Here is a 17,253-nt window from a genome sequence, read left to right on the forward strand (position 1 = left end):
ATTGTCCGATATAGACCATCTTCGAATTTAACCTGCTTATGGACAAAAAAAGAATCTGTGCAAAGTTTCAGCTTAATATCTCTATTTTTAAAGACCACATCGTGATATCGACAGACAGACATGGCTATATAATCTTAAATTATTACGCTGATCAAGAATATATATACTTTATAGGGTCGTAAATGGATATTTCGATGTGTTGCAAATGGAATGATGAAATGAATATCCTTTGGTGGTGAGTATAAAAAAAGGAAAAAAATTTTAAATCCAAACCAAGCATTTGACGATCTAGTGGGAATTGGATATAACTCTGGAGTTGGGCAATTCCATAAGCTGGGCAAGTGAGCCAACCTTCTTAATTCAACCATGTTTTTACTCACTTTTCATTGCAATTGATATACAATATATGGATTTTGACACAGGATTCACTGAATAAGGTTAAGCCAATCGATCAGCCGATATACTTTTTTTTAATATTTGGCAGTACTTGGCATTGAGGATGTCAACTTGTTCTCTTTTTACATTCATTCTTTGTTTACGTTTTCTCCTATATGATGACATTTTCAATCGTCAGATTTGACATCCTTAATGATGTTTATGGGGCCTATCCACTTTGTGTTTTTGCATGTGACCTAACCTTCTATTAGTGAATCCTGATTTTGACAGTTGTTCATGTGAAAAGACAAACAGAATACCAACCCTTATTAGCTCTTGTTGTCACTTATATATTTCAAATCGTACTACCGTTAAACTCTGGCAGCGGCAACTCTAAAACAGCTGTTGTTTTGTTATGTTTGGCAATGCGATACAAACACCAAATGTGAGAGTGTCCGTCTGTCGGTGAAGATTCTTGTCAATTACACTTGAAAAATCCTGAAAAAATAAAGAGAATTGTGTTTTTATCCATCAACAACGTAAATATTCAACGAACAAACAAATGGTAATTAAATTAATACAAAAGGCTTAACAATATATTCGCATAGGGGTGCAAATGAAAGCGGTGCTATACCCGCCGAACTAACGCATGTTAATCAAAGGGCAAATTAACGACCCCTCTGAAGAAAACATCTCGTAATAACATTAAAGCAATAAGGAAATATTCATGAACTGTTTTTTTTTATTTTCAGATCTAGCCACTTTAGTAGCGGATTAATTTCCTCAGAAAATTTAATTTAATGTGAACTCCTTTCTGTTTGTGTGTGTGTACTACTCCTTAATATTTTTTTGGAACATGTTGCCTGTAACAATATTTCGCCAGGTGGCTCGCCAGCGTTGCGGCCACAAATATCTTACCGAAATGGCTGCTACTCATGTCACCACAGCCCACATGCCTCTCAACTCAGTTATTAACTGTCTCAATCGGCATGCTGCTGCCACGGGCTTTATACGCATATCCTTCTTGGATGTTAATCAATATCGCAATTGGGATGTTGCTACACTGAGAATGTACGCTGATCGTAAAAAGCATTTAATACATATGAGAACACTCAAGGGTAGAGATATGCTACAGGATGTCTTGGACAAAAAACGAGAATCATTTATTGAAAGGAAAAATGTTATTGCCGAAGATATTCGAGATGCGATTGACAAACAACGTGAATCTTTTCTAGAACGTAAAAATGTCATCGCAGAGGATATAAGAGAGGCTCGTGAATCCTTTATTGAACGCAAGAATGTTATAACCGAAGATATCAGGGAAGCTCGCCACAAGGTTCAACAGCGTGTGCGAGAGAAAATGGAGGAAGTCATTGAGAGAGAAAATATCATGACCATACCAAATATGCTGACAATGGGTCGCATGTTTCTATCTCCCTATATTGGCTATGTCATTGTGGATGGTAATTATCAAATGGCCATAAGTCTGTTGGTGGTGGCTGGTATATCGGATTTGGTGGGTTGTCTAGTTAATGAATTTTCAATCGTTTGTGGCTAATTTTGATTTCTTCTTTTTAGCTTGATGGACAAATTGCTCGCCGATGGCCCAGCCAGGCTAGCAAAGCAGGCTCCTTTTTAGATCCTGCGGCCGATAAGGTACTCATGAGCTGTTTAGTCATTTCCATGGGCTATTGTGATTTACTGCCATTGTGGTTGGCTGGTTTGATATTGTCACGTGATGTATTCCTTATTGCTGCTGGATTTATTATACGTTATATCAGTCTGCCACCACCTGTAAGTATAATCAATAAGTACAAGGTTTTCTTTTAAATATTTTACCAAGGTTATAATGGGAAAGATATGACAAAACTAGCAATTACTGTCTGTAATAGGGAATTAAACACACTCATTCATTGCAAGTTGGTTTCCATCGCTGGAGGGCTTGCTCTTAAAAATGTAAATTGAGCAATTACCCACCTTGCAGCAACCCTGGAGAGACCACCTAGAACTTCTACGCCGAGAGTATTAACGCGAATACAAGTTTGTTAGGAGGCCACCGTAGCGCAGAGGTTAGCATGTCCGCCTATGACGCTGAACGCCTGGGTTCGAATGAACCATCAGAAAAAAATTTCATCGGCAATTTTTCCTTCCTAATGCTGGCAACATTTGTGAGGTACTATGCCATGCAAAACTTCTTTTCAAAAAGGTGTCGCACTGCGGTACGCCGTTCGGAATCGGCTATAAAAAGGAGGCCCCTTATCATTAAGCTTAAACTTGAATCGGACTGCACTCATTGATATATGAGAAGTTTGCCACTGTTCCTTAGTGGAATGTTCATGGGCACAGTTTGTATTTGCTTTTACAAGTTTGTTATAAAAAAGATCTCTTATACGATTCCCAGTTACTCTCTGGGGGATGCAGAGAGTAGCGAAGACCTTTTGGCCGAGTATTTCGCGAAAAGGTCGTTGCTTATCCTGGGGCTGAGCAAACATGATTTTGCAAAGACAGTTCTTTGGCATTTGCGGGGCGAAAACTCAGAAAAATTCTGAACATCTTTTCCCGTGTGACACCTTTTCCCGTGTGACACCTTTTCCCTCTAGGCATATAGTCTTGTCGTTCTGGAGTTTAGTAGAGCCCTTATTGGCTAGCTAAACAATAATCTTCACTAGTTTTTTGTCTTGTGCGTTGGTTTTCCGTTTCTGCTGTTTTGCACCTTGTTGGGGTGTTACTCTACTTGCGTTTTTCCTTCTTTCTTTACTCTTCTAGGTTGGACCTAATGGACCTAAGGTCTCCGGGTAAAACTAATCTAACTTTACAAAACTATAAAGCACTTGTACCTTCTAAGACAACGAAACCGGATGGTATATTGTCTGTTATGTTGCAGAGGATAGGACTGATTGTTAGTAGCTGCATTTAGCTGGACTATGAGCCAACTAAATGGCGGAAGGTCAGAATGGTTTTTAGTCTCAAAGCAGGGAAACCAAGCCACCTCATCCACAAGAGCTACAGGCCCATTCTGTTGTTGTAGCAGTGTGTTGTACACTGAGCGGCAGCCCTTGCCGATGAAGGAATCCATAGGGTCAATCCGGTACGTACAACCGGCTGCCATGGGATTACAGGCACATTTTGTTCAGTTCGAGTTTAGCTCTTTGAGGAGGGGTCTCTATTCTACTGTCGAGCCTGAACAGCATGGCGAAGAAAGTGATATATCTGAAGATTTACAAAGCTAAAATACTCCCATGTCACTTCTCGATAGCTTAAGTGAACAAGAATTATTCTTGAAAAACTTTTCAAATATTCTCTTTGTTCTATTTACTACTTTTCAGCGAACATTCTCTCGTTATTTTGATGCCACCCATGTAACTGCTCAATTGGAACCCACTTTAATAAGTAAGATCAACACCGGTGTACAACTTTCCGCTGTTGGCATAAGCTTGGGAGCTCCCATATGGGGCTATTTGGGTAAGTAATCTTTTTGTTCAGACTTAAAAACTGACATTTAATTACCCTGCATTTTGTAGATCACACTGCCTTACAAGGACTGTGGTATTTGACAGGAGCCACAACAATAGCTGCCGCATTAAGCTATATTCTAGATAAGAACACTTTTAAGATTATCAGTCAATCCGGCCGGAAATCATAATCGTAAGCAAAAGCAATAAAAACATCATAGATGACATATCGAAAGCTTCCAATGCATAGACGCCTTAGCGAATAGCCAGCCCTCAAGAGCAAGAAATAAAGAAAACTATAAATGATAGAGCAGCTGCTGAAAGTTATTTTTTCTCGATTGTTTAACCCTCATTTATTTTTTTAAGATTTTAATTTTAAGTTTTTTTTTTTTTTGTTTTGTTTTGCCAAATCAAGAGACGAAATGCTCCCTGAAGAACTGAAACTATTTTTGTTAAAATAAACAAAAAGATTACATAATAAAGTTGAAAAATTTGTTAAACTGTATTTGTTTGTGTACCATAGCCTAACATATATGTGTATAAATATTAGTATCATAATTTATGTGATGGCTTTGAACTCTACTCTTCTTTTTCTGTTGTTAATGCCCTTTTTTCCATAATCCAAAAGTATAAGGGAGGGCATAAGAAACGAACCCAATAGGCAGCGCTGGCTGTTACTTGGGAGATAATTACGTCTTTCTCATTGCTGAGTAAAGAGTTTAGGATGCTCATAGCACACTCATCTGTGGACATGCCTTTAGCGGTGGCTTTATCCATTTCTAGAGGAAGAGAAAGATAACAAAAGTCATTTACAGTGGTACATAGTTAATTAAGGTTTTCAATACTCACTGCCATGTTGTTGCCCTGTTGCAGTTAAAGCATTAACCGACAACTGAGTTTTAATGTAGCCCGGACTTACACACAACACTTTAATACCCTTTGCAGCGACCTCTGCTCTTAATGAGTCAGAAAATGCTTGTAATGCATGTTTCGATGCAGCATATGCTGATCTATAGGGTATGGCTATTTTTCCCTGGATTGAGCTAACAAAGCACACATGACCCTTTTGCCTTTTCACCATCGAAGGTAAGATGGCTTTAGTCAAGGCAATGGTACCAAAATAATTGACAGTCATTACTTTTAAATCAACATCGAGGCCAGTTGAAATGGCTTCAGCTCTTACACTAATGCCACCATTATTGACCAAAATATCTATGCCATTGTGAATGGCAACAGCTTTATTGGCAAATGTAGGTATGGCATTTAAATTGGCCAAGTCCAATTGAAGCACAGAGGGAGGGTAGGCAGTACCAACCTAAAAAAAAATATAAAATAAAAATTGAAAAAATTTCAATTGGAGCTATGAAAAGAATCACGCTTGTCTGCAGGCCCCGCCGCCAGCCCCAAGACATGTTTAATGTCTGTTAAAAGGATAGATAGAGCGGCGAGAAATGTAATCGAAGTTTGGATACCAAAATATCCTTTTGTGGCTTTCATAAATTCTTACCACTTCCAAAGCCAGCAAGTCTTTCTTTACTCGCTCCAGCTCCTCCACTCTACGAGCAGCTAGTATAACTTTGCATCCTGCCTTATAAAAGACATGGGCTAATGCCTCGCCCAAGCCCGAACTGGCACCTGTAATTAAAACTACTTTTCCAGGCAATAGCTTTCGTTGTTTAGCAACCAAGGATCGTCTCCACAAGTTAATTAGCATCAATGGTATTGCTACGGGCATACATATTGTACCCAGAATCCAATGTAAAATATTCCAGTCACCATTCGATGGAGCTGAACATTTTTCAACAGTATCATATGCCATACTACACAAATTATCGATCTTTGTACTTTATCGTCTTATCAAAAACTTGAAATTAAACACCGAAAAAATCAATGCAAAAATGTATTGTTTACATTGACCAAATGAATTGTGAGTTGCCATATCGACAATTTTAAATGTTTAAGCAATTTTTTTCGTTATAACAATATGAACTGTTATACGTATATAACTTAAAATATAGCCGAATGAAACAAACAGCTGACATAAAATGTTGTTGGCGACTCATATTTGAAAGAGATTACGTATAACATAAAAAATACTAAGATATAGATATAAAAAATAAATTTTCAGTTACCTGCTATTTTTAAAACACCGAAAGCCCTTTTACGTCTTCAGGATTCAATATTGGTGTATACTGTTTCGCCTTTAATACTCTCAATATTTGTATATCTATACACATAAAAAACATTTTTCTGTGTGTCCCTGTAACCCTCTTTCACACTTTTGTCTCAATGTGCCTGTTACGTTAAGACTCAGTTGTTTTGTAAATAAAATGTGAAAAATCCAACCGAAAACCCCTTAAAGATAAATTAGCTTAAAATTTATTAAACCATATAGTTGATAATGTTGTGCTTAGTACGCTTAGCTTCCCCCCTGAAATTACTGCCCAAAAGTTTGGAGCTGCCATCTTCTGCTGCCGCCTGTCTGCTGCACACCACTCCATCATGTCACACTTTTTGGGAACGCGAAAAGAAATCCGGCTACAAAACAGCTTTGCCGCAGCCTTCCAAGAAAAATATGATTCTTGATGGTCTTAAGGAACTCAAAAGTGAAATTAATATGTGGAAGGAAGAAATGAAGGAGAAATTTGAATCAGATCCTTTGCTAGTATTCAGACCGGGCGAAACCGATATTGTATTTAACTTTAAAGATAAATCATCTATAGACAAATGGGTAGTAACCACTGATATGGATCACAATGAGGGTAAAAGTACGGCCACTTTACAGCTGAGTAATGCAGGTGCTGGACTCTTTAGTGGCGAGGTTAATTCGGAACACATTAGGGATGGTGTGATCAAGAGGACTGGTTATGCCAATATAAGAACCAAAAGAGTTAGGGTATGTAGGATGCAATAAATGAAAATAAAAATGGTAATTATCTTATATATATATATATTTTAGAAATCTTTTAAACGTGAATCCACCTACGATTGGAGCCAATACAACATGTTGGTTTTGAAGATACGAGGAGATGGTCGCAGTTATTTAATAAATCTGCATTGCGAGGGCTATTTTGATTTAATGTGGAATGATGTTTATCACTATGCTTTGTACACCAGAGGTGGACCGCATTGGCAAATTGCCAAGGTGTGTAACTTTGTTTTGCTAAGAATTTGTTGTTGTACCTAATGTTTTTGGGTTTTTTCTTTAAACGTAGATTCCCTTTTCGAAATTCTTCTATTCATCGAAGGGTCGCGTTCAAGATCGCCAACAAGCCATACAATTGAATCGTATTACTCATTTTGGTTTTTCAGTGGCTGCCAAGAATGGTATGGATGGACCTTTCAATTTAGAAATTGATTATGTTGGTCTAGAATTCGATCCTAGTCACCATGAAGAATTTGCCTATGAAATGTATAATACACCAAAATACATTGTGGCGACGTAAGTTGATGGCTTTTGAAATTTCAAATAAATGTTGGAGAAGAAAATCGTTTTGTGGCTCATTAATTGCTGCCCTATTTAGCTCGGCGGTAAGAGTATTCACCATGGTATTATCGCGTATGGAAGTTTTTACAGATGCTAATGGTAAACAAAAGTTTGCTAAAATATTCCGTTCTACTGTATTAGGTAATATTGACAGTCAGCAATGAAATTAACAACAAAGGGCCTAACTCAAATGTTTGCCTTCTCCGTCGGACGACGCATTGCAATACCACAGTCATGTTTTTGTTGTTGAAGCCTCATTTACATGTGGAGTTGGCAATCCTCGTCAAGCTCTTATAGATGAGCAAGCTCGTTTCGGTCTATACGAGCGATCGCCGGGGAAGCATGATGACCATTCGTTTTTTAAAGGCGCTAATAACTTGCCTGGTCATGCGTCCGGTAGCTCCCAGCTAAGCTTCTCGAAGTTCCTGCCTGTGTGGTGCTCATAGTTATGCCGTGCCGCGACAAGGGTTATAGTTTGGTAGTGATAAATTAAAGACTCTGGTTGCAATTGTATCCACGATACAACGCAACGGCCGTTCGAAACAGTTATCAACTCGGCTACCGAAAGGGGGTACTTAGATGCAGTGCAGCACCTCTTTGAGTAACAGTTTTTACATGGTTTCTATGCATGGCTTAGTACAAATGTCGCCAGCATTAGGTGGGGAAAACCACAGATGCAAATTTTTTTTCTGATGTATTTTGAAAAAATTTTCTACACCCAGCGACTTGGACAGTTTGGCGCTGCGGATGATATTTTAACTCGTTGTAGTCACGATCGGTTGTTGTAGCCACGTTTTCATCTGGAGGGGGTAAGCAAGCTCGTTCCGGTCCAAAGGACGATCCACAGGATGGCCATTGGATATTTAAAGGCGGCAATAACTCGCATTGACAGTATTTGTGCAAGAGCGGTTGCCGCCCGGCCTCTCAATGAGACTCTCCGTTCGATGGCAGCCGGTTGTACGCACCGAATTGAACCGATAGAGTTCTACATCGGCAAGGGCTGCCGCCTCAGTGTATAACACTACTACAACAACAACTCTCCGCTCGATACCGCTGATTGTCCGCGGCTGCCGCTGCAGCTACTCCATATGAAGCGTCCCACTTTCCGCAATCTGTAGACGCGCCCGGTAGCTCCCAGCTAAGCTTCTCGTGACCGCAATGAACACCACACAGATCGGACCTCAATGTTCCAACCTGTGTGGTGCTCACAGCTATCCCGTACCGGTGTTAGTAAAGAGATAGATTCATTCGGGCCAGAATATTGTCCCAGATCTAGCTCTGCAAATTTGACCGCTTTAATTGGAGAGCCAGACGTCAAGGTTAAAAACTGTGGAGTGAGTTTGGTTATGAAACTGAACTGAAAGTGTCAAATAGAGAAGCGTACTAAGAAGGCCCACAAATATTGGACACTAGGTAGACGGGCCGGATTAGATTAGTCCATTGGCTCTACATGAGCGTAATTATCTCAATACTAACTTACTCCTTAGCAAATGGGTGGACTGCGACGGAGAAAAAGTGCAACGAAGGGACAATACAACAGGTTCCGAGAACATGTTCACTTGGCATAGGCAGGGCGATGAGAACAACGCCTAGCAAGGCTTTGGTGTCCGAACCATTGACAAATAAATTAAGTATGAGGCAGACACTGCGGCTCTGAGACTGGTTAATCCGAAGCCTTCCAGAGGGACGCAGTCTTAGTAAAGGGCGTGGCGGAGGAACCATGTTTAACAATGGAACAATGATGCGGTCAGCAGGGCGACGAAAATCCTATTGGTTGTTGTTGTAGTAGTTTGCTGAGTTCTATCTTTCGTCTGCTTGATTCTGTCGAGTGTCAAGACCCAGAAATTCTGCGACTAAGGTGGGGTGCGTCAACAGGGATCTGGGTCTGAGTCGAGTGGGTCTGGCTGGGCAGTTAAACAGGTGACGTGTATCGTGCGGTCCCCGCTTACAATCGGGCGGCTGCATCTGCCGGAACGTAATTGAGCCAGAACTACTCTGGTTTGCCGGGGGAGGTCAATTTCTGCCAGTGCAATGGGAGACGGCCTTTCTCCAAGGACTACATTCACCCGGTAGACATTTACCGTGTCTTCATGAATGTTGTATAGAACTGCTTGATATGCCGCTTGATCTAGAGGTTCTCTCTTGTAGCGCTGAACCTCACGCTCTAGATCATGTAGATCTACCTAAAGTCTTCGGGGTAGTGGATATCTAACCACAAGATGATGATTTGGATGGTCTCTGCGATAACAGCCCAAATCGTATTGCTTAGACAGCATGGTAGGATCTTTGTCTCCTGATGGAAGTGGTCCACATGAGAACTGAGGAGACAGCCCGTCGCAGTACGGAGGGCGGCATTCTGACAGATCTGAATATTATTCTACTGCGTGTCACAAAGATGACGAGACCACACTGGCGCTGAATAACTTACCACAGACCGTCCAATTGCTTTGTACGTGGTCAAAGAGGTTTCTTTGTTTCCACCCCAAGTGCTGCCAGCAAGTGACTTGAGGACTTTGTTTCTACTTTTGACTTTATCGCAAATTGCTGTGGCATGTAGAGAGAACATGTAAGAGCTGTCAAATGTGACGCCAAGTATTGTGGGACACTTGATGGTCGGAATCATTTCTCCATCGACTATCACAGTCAGCTCAGTATTCACCTCACGCGTATTTGTAGTGAACAATGTGCCTGAAGATTTGGTGGCAGATTTCTTGCAGCAAAATATGAGGCAAGTTCGTTGAGATGTTGAGGTGGGGGACCTGTTGCCATGATCGTACAATCGTCCGCATATGAAACGATCTCTATACCGTCTGGAGGGGGTGGAATGGAGGATAGGTAAAGGTTAAACAGTGCCGGAGATATTACCCCACCTTGGGGAACTCCCTGTTTCACTCTACGGTGCTTCGACATCTTATCCCTAAATTCCTCAAATGACTGGCGACCTGGCTGGAAGGACGTGTTGGCGATGTCCTCAAATAATTTGGCATGGCTGACGAATGCCTTTGATAGGTCCAGTGCCATGAGGTCCGTCCTATCACATGGCCTGGATTGATTGAAGCCACGGCAAATGTGTGCGGTGATGACATGCAAAGCTGTTTTTGTGCTATGCAGTCTTGATGCTCGGCTTTGTTGTTGTTAATGTTGCTCGACGAATGGAAATTCTCCTACGAGGCTCGGGAGGAGTAATGCCTCAAGCGTCTTTGCTGCTGGTGAGTGAAGGGAGATCGGTCTGTACGACTCCCCCCAAAGAATCTCATTGAGAGGCTCTTGTTTAAATGCTGAGTGGCGATGATGCTCAATACGACAAGGCGAGATATTGGTGCCTTTAAATAACCAATAGCCATAATATTCCCGCGCCGATCGGTCGTATAGACGAGAATCGCCATCTCCACATGCAAATTTGGCTACAACAACAACTAAACTAATTTTCCCATGAACATTCCATTAAGGAACAAGGGGTACTTCTCTCATATCAAAGAGTGCAGTCCGATTAAAGTTTAAGCTCAATGATAAGGGTGCTCTTTTTTATGCCGCCGAGTCCACTTGGTAGATAAGTTTTAACATAAAAGAATACCTCACAAATGTTGCCAGCATTAGGAAGGGGATAACCACCACCGAAAATTTTTCGGATGTTCACGCCGGGATTAGAACCCAGACGTTGGGCGTCATAGGCGGACATGCTGGCCTCTGCGGCACGATTGGCACCGCCCTCTAGTTTCTTGCGCAAAACTTCTTAGAATTTGTCGAAGACAACAATTTTGACAACCGCAAATGGACCCACCGCAATGCGGAGGTAATTTCAACTGATATGCGTTCTTCTAGTTTGCAATTACAATTAAACCAGTAAATAGGTTCGAAATCCTTTGGCTCCTTCTGCATTATTATCTATAACAACTAGTTTGCAATCCCATGGCAGCCAGTTGTACGTTCCGGATTGACCCGATGGAGATCTTAATCGGCAAGGGCCGATTCAGTGTATAACACACTGCTACAACAACAACAACTAGTTTGAACTCTTTCTGGCTATGTGATATCCGATTGATATTGTCACAGATACTGACTAAGCTAGTGGATAGATGCAACAAACTTACTGTCTCCTCCCCTAAATAGCTCAGCGGGCAATCCATCGGCTCCAACAGCATCATTGTATACCACAGCTATTTTGTTCTTATTCCAGATATTTCTTCACACAATTTCTCTTTTATAAAAAAAAAAATTATAATTATGGGTTTTCATTTATATTTTCATCTTTATATAAAAAAACACACAGAAAACTTAAAAATAACATGAACATAGCATCCGTTTCAAAAGTATGTTCAATAAGAAATACAACATGAATATAGTTTATAAGCGCATAATTGTCTTGAATTGTAAAAAAAAAATTAAAAAATAGTATATAACGTCTGAAACTAGACAACAACATATGTGATTACGAAAATAATTAAGAAAAAATATATATACAACGCCAACGAAAATGCTTTATTTCTAAGGGCAATCTTTTCCCAAAAACGTGAAAATACATTTCATAGAACTGGTTACACGCCGCAGGGATTCTCTTACCTCAGCCGAGGCTTCGTAATTTTTAGAATTCAATCGATTCTGATGGCTGGTACAAAGCTCTCTGAGTCTTTCCGCTGAATTTTCAATCTCATGTAAATAGCTCATGGCCACAGTTTCGAAGTTTTTGCCTTCATATGCAGGACTGGTGATTTCATTGCGTGTTTTGTTTTCTCCCGTGAATCTTCGATTGGATTTTCTTAAAGTAAACTTCTCAGGACTATCCACATTTTTATTATCTCCGCTTAGGCTACGATTGGATTTTCTCAAAGTTATCTTTTCAGGTGTGTCATTTATAAATTTTTCGCTTGACTTATGCTCAGCATCGACAGCCTTCCATTCAATGTCTATGAACTTAAAAATATCCCTTGGATTTTCTATATTTTGTTCCCTCATGGTATTAAGCCACAGTTGCAGCCTAGCAATTGGCCATTCAGCTTCCAGATTTCTCTCCATGTCCGAGATGACAATTTGCAAATACATGACGCCAAATTCGTCGGTTTTATAGCATAGCCTAAACTCCAATTGCAGATTGTGTGTCATACAATGTTCGTTGGCCTCATGTACCATTTTTTGTATTTTATGGCGGCTGACTTTGCTGGGAGTTTTCATGATGCTATTGATTTCATTCAGCAGATTTGAATTATCCATATTGCTAGTGGCCTTCAAGGGAGTGATATCGGCAAAGGATAATTTTTTGGCTTTTTCGGCATTAATTTTACGCTCTGAATCCAGAATTTCCTCATCGCATTTTAGAACTAGCTTTTTCAAATCAATTTGCTCCCGGCACTCTTTTATGCTGCGTTCATATTCGTAACGATCAGCTTCAATTTTGCTCAAAGCCAAACGTTTTTCATTTTCCAATTCCAGGCGTATTTTTTCTTCACGTTTTTCAAGCATCTCATGGCAGGCATAGCGGAAGTCAAATAATTCGTTGCAACCTTTGTCGGTATTTTGGGGATTGCAAACCCTGTAGAAGTGAGAGCCACCAAACACCAAGCGATCGCCATGGTTAATTTGAGTACGCTTTGACACAAGTTCCCCATTGCGATAGGTTTCGAAATCCTTACTCTCCGGCGTAACGTAAAGAACCCCATTAATATTTTCTATGGTACAATGGTTGTGGGCAATAAGAGGACCATCGAGTATGATATCGGGTTGAATGCCATTGTTGGTGGATCTTTTGCGGCCTATGGTAACACAGCCTGGAGGCAATAAATAGAAAAGTGTTTCACTTAGCATGGGATCCTCCGTTAAGTTGACAAGACATGCCTGTTTTTGATCTCTAAACAACTGCAAAGTTAAGCCTTTGCGACTCAAATGCAGCAGCTCGGTTTTCCTTAAATCCTCGGCTTCTCTCAAGCGATCCATCCAAGACTTTTGGGCTTGCTGCAGCTCCTTTTCTCGCTCCGACAATTGTTCCTTTAAATTTGCCATTTCGGCCTCATTAACAGCAAATTTTTCTATTATCGCCTTGGGCACTGAGTTCATATTCTCCGAAAGTCTCTTCTTACGCTCATATTCGTAGTGTAGGGATTTTAAGCGTTCGACCTCAGCTCGCAGTTCTCGTATGGTTTTATCATGTTGCGATTCATTAACCTTAACCCTATTCACAATGCGACTAGCTTGGCAGGCATAGCGCAGTGTGGCCAGGGTGTCATCAATGTGGTTACTGGCGGGAGAAATTGTGGCCAACATAACAGTTTTGGAATTCCCTCCTAGATTTTCTCGCAGCAGCCATGTCAAAGCACTTTCGCGATATGGCACAAATGTTTTCCCACCTCCACTGCTGGTTTTTTCATTAGACAAGGCCGAAATGACCTTTCCCAGTGTTAGAAGGCTTTTGTTTATCATTACTCCCTCTTTTTTTCTCTCTCCACTGCAGTTGGTGGTGCGTTCACTGCCCGCCAAATCGACCAAACTGATTTTACTCTTCCTAGAGTGATAGCTCTGGCCATCTTTGGAATAGTTTGATTCCACATCAGACACGCTGACCATTATATTAAAAATAGAATGGGAGCGAGAACTTTTGTCATTCAATCCTGTGGCGGCACTAGCTCTTTGGGAATTGCCTAGAATCAGCCAGTTTCTCAAGGCTTCATATGAGTCTACAGGGTGCACACTGAGATCTACCACATAAGGTCCCCACATGGGATGCTCTCGTACCTTTAAAGCTTTTCGTTCCCCCCTACTTGCTGGCTGTTGCTTCATTCCATTATTGGAGTTATATTCGCTTTGATCAACAAACAGCAAATCGTGAATTTTTTCATTGTAAATTTCAAAAAAGCTAACTTCGATTTCCACCTGATACCTTCCTTTGTTCCTGTCTCTGTGCCTAAATAGGTCATAACAATATCTGGGAATTATGCCTGCCTCAGCATGTAGACCATTTTCGGAGGAAGGATCCAAAAATGTTTCCACGCCCATCATGCTGTACGATTTTCCAGATCCCGTTTGTCCATAGGCAAACAAACATGCATTGTAGCCTTCAAATGCTCTCTGAATTAAAGGCTTGGCTGTTCCTTTATACACATCCTCCTGTGTAGCAAAATTTTTAGCCTCTGGATCACAACTGTAGAAAACTTGATCATACTCGAAAGTGTGGTTTACGGCGCATGATGCATCAGCACTGGTGCCCATTAAAATGGTCAATTCATTTCCATTAACCTTTGTTACATTTTTCACTCTGGCCTGTTGGCACTCCTTTGTATTCAAGGGCCTTACCCTAACAGCCACCGTCAGACGATCATCGTCAAGATTGGACTGATCAACTTTTGAATTCTTAGACAGCGGGGTATCTTCAAGATTTAATGCACGTTGACATTTATATTTTGTATTGACGTTTCTATATAAAGACGAGGGTGTGTAGCATGCATTGGCCGAAGGCGTCTTTTTAACGACGGATGGAGAATTAAAGCCATCCTTATTTGAGTAATCGCTGCCGTTGTTGGCTCGTTTGCGACACAATTCATTGGCAATGGTGAATGTCGACTCTTTTTTAAGGCATTTTGGATATTTATTTTCGTTTATTTTTAAAGCTGATTCTGATTTACTTTTGCCATAATAATTCATTTTTTTACAACAAGGGTGTTAGAATGTTCAAAACAAATATTTAATTTACCGCGCTTGCGACTGCAGCAACTGTCAAATTGTGTTTTTTCTTTGTTCTCTTCGTAACCATTTATTGCTAACGAAGATGCTTCAGTAAACGTTAATTGTCGTTTTTAAAATATGTCCAGATGTTTCAATGGTGTAATTATTGCATTATTCCAGGAAATTGAATTAACTTTCAAAGAAATTCAGTCTGCAAGATACAGTTGTAAACAAAACTATTTTTTTCTGCTGTCAAAGTCTGATAAAAGAACACACGTGCTGCCACCTTTTAGAATTGTGTATTAAAAGCCAGGGTTGTTAATAAAGGCCCTTAACACGTCATAGCTTAAGATATTTGGGCTTCAGTTAATTTTGAATTGTAAAGGAAATTACACAATTCATGGCTCGATAATTAAAGTTTGTCTCATTTGAACAAGGCAAACATTATGTGACGGAAATACATATACTGCCTGGTTCACTTACTTTTAAAGTAGTTGATTTCATAATGGAAAAACGTAGATTGGAGTGAGTGACTCAACTCACTTGAATAAAAACAGTTAATGAACCAGGCAGAATATTTCCGTTTTTGTTGTTGTTGTTGTTGTAGCAGTGTTGCACACTGAGGTGGCAGCCCTTGCCGATGAAAGACTTCATCGGGTCAATCCGGTGCATAGAACCGGCTACCATTGGATTGCCCTTATTTTCGTCAAATTTTTTTGAGAAATTTCCCATAATAGGGGTGTTTTATTAGCCCATTAGGTGCATTTATTCGCTTAATTTGTATGGAGATATGTTAGTGCTGCTAACGTCAATATACAAAGCATTTGGCCGGAAGAGTCCGAATGACATGCGGCATAGCAACACCATTTTAGTGGAGAAGATTAAATGGCTGATAACTTAAGGTAAATACCTCGGAAGTGTCACCACCGTCAAAGGTGGACATCGAGGCGGATTTAAAAATTTGGTCTCACGCGAACAGCTGTTAACAGCTGGCCAGGTTTGACGGTATTAAGATGCAAGATTTTCGTTTGCATTCTCTTTGTTGTCATCTTTCTCGCATATTCTCTGCCCATATACGAACACGTATAAAAACACGCACACAAATTTCTTTGTGTGTGTTGGTAAAATGTTGATAAGCTTGATGGCGAGATGGCGGATTGCACCATATGATTTGTGGTTGTTGTACAAATGAGAGCACCTTTAATTGTTTCGCCATGGGTGGACCAATGGATCTTAATACCGCCAAACTCTGGTCCGCGGGAACGTTACGATGAACACCATGCAAATCGGAACTCCTTGTTCCAACTCGTGTGGTTCTCAAAGTCATCCTGTGCAGGACTTCTTTCACTTATCTTGTCATGGGCATACGCGTGCACAAATTTCTTTCTGTGTGTTGACAACAAAACTCGGAGCCAACGTAGCTCAGAGATAAGCATTTCCGCCCACAATGCGTATTTAAAAAGGTGGTCTCACGCGAACAGCTGTTAACAGCCGGCGAGGATCGACGGTATTAAGGTGACATATTGTTGTTTGCATTCTCATTGTTGTTATATTCTTTCCCGCATATTCTCTGTTCATGTACGCACACGATTTTTGTTTTCATTCTCATTGTTGTTATATTCTTTCTCGCATATTCTCTGCTTATGTACGCACACGTATACACACACGCACACAATTTTCTTTGGGTGTGTTGGCAACACGTTGATCAGCTTGATGACAAGATGGCGGATTGCAACACATGATTTGTGGTTGTTGTACAAATGAGACCACCTTTAATTGTTTCGCCATGACTGCTTATTTAATCCAAGTATCATCTGTTTGCCAGTATTCATGGTACAGTTAAAAGGTAATGTCATTAGCATAACAAAAACTTTGTTTTACAACTAATCTTCTTCATACGTGTTTTATATTTGACATTTAGATTAAATCGAAACAAAAATAAAAAAATTGTACTCAGCTGTTCCCATGACCTCACCTTATAAGTGCATCCTGGCCAGAATTATCTTTCGCTTTATTTCAAAACTGTTGTCATTCGTTTCGGTTACGGCCGTGCCAAGGTAGATAAAATTGCTGACTATCGCAAAGTTGTGCTTCCCAACTTTCTCTCCGAGGATCGATACCTCCACATGCAAATGTGGCTCCAACAGCATTAATGCTCCAACAGCATTAAAAAATAACATAGAGAATGTAAATAAAATTCCCACATTTTTGTACCGTCAAACGTTAATTAAATTATTATATTAACTATATTTTTAAATACGTATGCCAAATGTTTTGCTGGTAGTGTTT

General features: G+C 40.3%; 4 protein-coding genes across 4 annotated transcripts; 2 read left to right on the forward strand and 2 right to left on the reverse strand.

Annotated features, from left to right (window-relative positions):
• The first annotated feature begins 797 nt into the window (after positions 1-797).
• On the forward strand, positions 798-4,332 carry LOC106096258 (probable cardiolipin synthase (CMP-forming)). The gene is made up of 5 exons (XM_013263911.2): positions 798-940; positions 1,128-1,891; positions 1,954-2,169; positions 3,702-3,837; positions 3,897-4,332. The coding sequence occupies exons 2-5, from the start codon at positions 1,232-1,234 to the stop codon at positions 4,016-4,018; spliced, it is 1,134 nt and encodes a 377-aa protein (XP_013119365.2). The 5' UTR covers positions 798-940; positions 1,128-1,231; the 3' UTR covers positions 4,019-4,332.
• Positions 4,306-5,757, reverse strand: LOC106096260 (dehydrogenase/reductase SDR family protein 7-like). Its single transcript, XM_013263912.2, has 3 exons — positions 5,335-5,757; positions 4,677-5,142; positions 4,306-4,606 (listed from the first exon to the last, which is right to left on the reverse strand). The coding sequence occupies exons 1-3, from the start codon at positions 5,644-5,646 to the stop codon at positions 4,407-4,409; spliced, it is 978 nt and encodes a 325-aa protein (XP_013119366.2). The 5' UTR covers positions 5,647-5,757; the 3' UTR covers positions 4,306-4,406.
• A 359-nt stretch (positions 5,758-6,116) lies between these two features.
• On the forward strand, positions 6,117-7,316 carry LOC106096214 (complex I intermediate-associated protein 30, mitochondrial). The gene is made up of 3 exons (XM_013263857.2): positions 6,117-6,723; positions 6,787-6,972; positions 7,043-7,316. The coding sequence occupies exons 1-3, from the start codon at positions 6,229-6,231 to the stop codon at positions 7,271-7,273; spliced, it is 912 nt and encodes a 303-aa protein (XP_013119311.1). The 5' UTR covers positions 6,117-6,228; the 3' UTR covers positions 7,274-7,316.
• A 4,338-nt stretch (positions 7,317-11,654) lies between these two features.
• Positions 11,655-15,169, reverse strand: LOC106096211 (kinesin-like protein KIF14). Its single transcript, XM_013263854.2, has one exon. It carries the CDS (start codon positions 14,941-14,943, stop codon positions 11,800-11,802), a length of 3,144 nt encoding a protein of 1,047 aa, XP_013119308.2. The 5' UTR covers positions 14,944-15,169; the 3' UTR covers positions 11,655-11,799.
• Between the last annotated feature and the right edge of the window lie 2,084 nt (positions 15,170-17,253).

The sequence above is a fragment of the Stomoxys calcitrans genome, chromosome 2 (genome assembly GCF_963082655.1).
Source record: "Stomoxys calcitrans chromosome 2, idStoCalc2.1, whole genome shotgun sequence".
Lineage (NCBI taxonomy): Eukaryota > Metazoa > Arthropoda > Insecta > Diptera > Muscidae > Stomoxys > Stomoxys calcitrans.

Excerpts from the sequence above, each read along its gene's own strand:
- LOC106096214 (XM_013263857.2), top strand. The coding sequence starts at position 6,229 with ATGTTGTGCTTAGTACGCTTAGCTTCCCCCCTGAAATTACTGCCCAAA. Across the intron at positions 6,724-6,786 it reads TAAGAACCAAAAGAGTTAGG|AAATCTTTTAAACGTGAATC; the intron begins GTATGTAGGATG and ends TATATATTTTAG. Across the intron at positions 6,973-7,042 it reads CGCATTGGCAAATTGCCAAG|ATTCCCTTTTCGAAATTCTT; the intron begins GTGTGTAACTTT and ends CTTTAAACGTAG.
- LOC106096211 (XM_013263854.2), bottom strand. The coding sequence starts at position 14,943 with ATGAATTATTATGGCAAAAGTAAATCAGAATCAGCTTTAAAAATAAAC.
- LOC106096258 (XM_013263911.2), top strand. The coding sequence starts at position 1,232 with ATGTTGCCTGTAACAATATTTCGCCAGGTGGCTCGCCAGCGTTGCGGC. Across the intron at positions 1,892-1,953 it reads TGGCTGGTATATCGGATTTG|CTTGATGGACAAATTGCTCG; the intron begins GTGGGTTGTCTA and ends TCTTCTTTTTAG. Across the intron at positions 2,170-3,701 it reads ATATCAGTCTGCCACCACCT|CGAACATTCTCTCGTTATTT; the intron begins GTAAGTATAATC and ends ACTACTTTTCAG.
- LOC106096260 (XM_013263912.2), bottom strand. The coding sequence starts at position 5,646 with ATGGCATATGATACTGTTGAAAAATGTTCAGCTCCATCGAATGGTGAC. Across the intron at positions 5,143-5,334 it reads ACTTGCTGGCTTTGGAAGTG|GTTGGTACTGCCTACCCTCC; the intron begins GTAAGAATTTAT and ends ATTTTTTTTTAG. Across the intron at positions 4,607-4,676 it reads AACAGGGCAACAACATGGCA|AAATGGATAAAGCCACCGCT; the intron begins GTGAGTATTGAA and ends CTCTTCCTCTAG.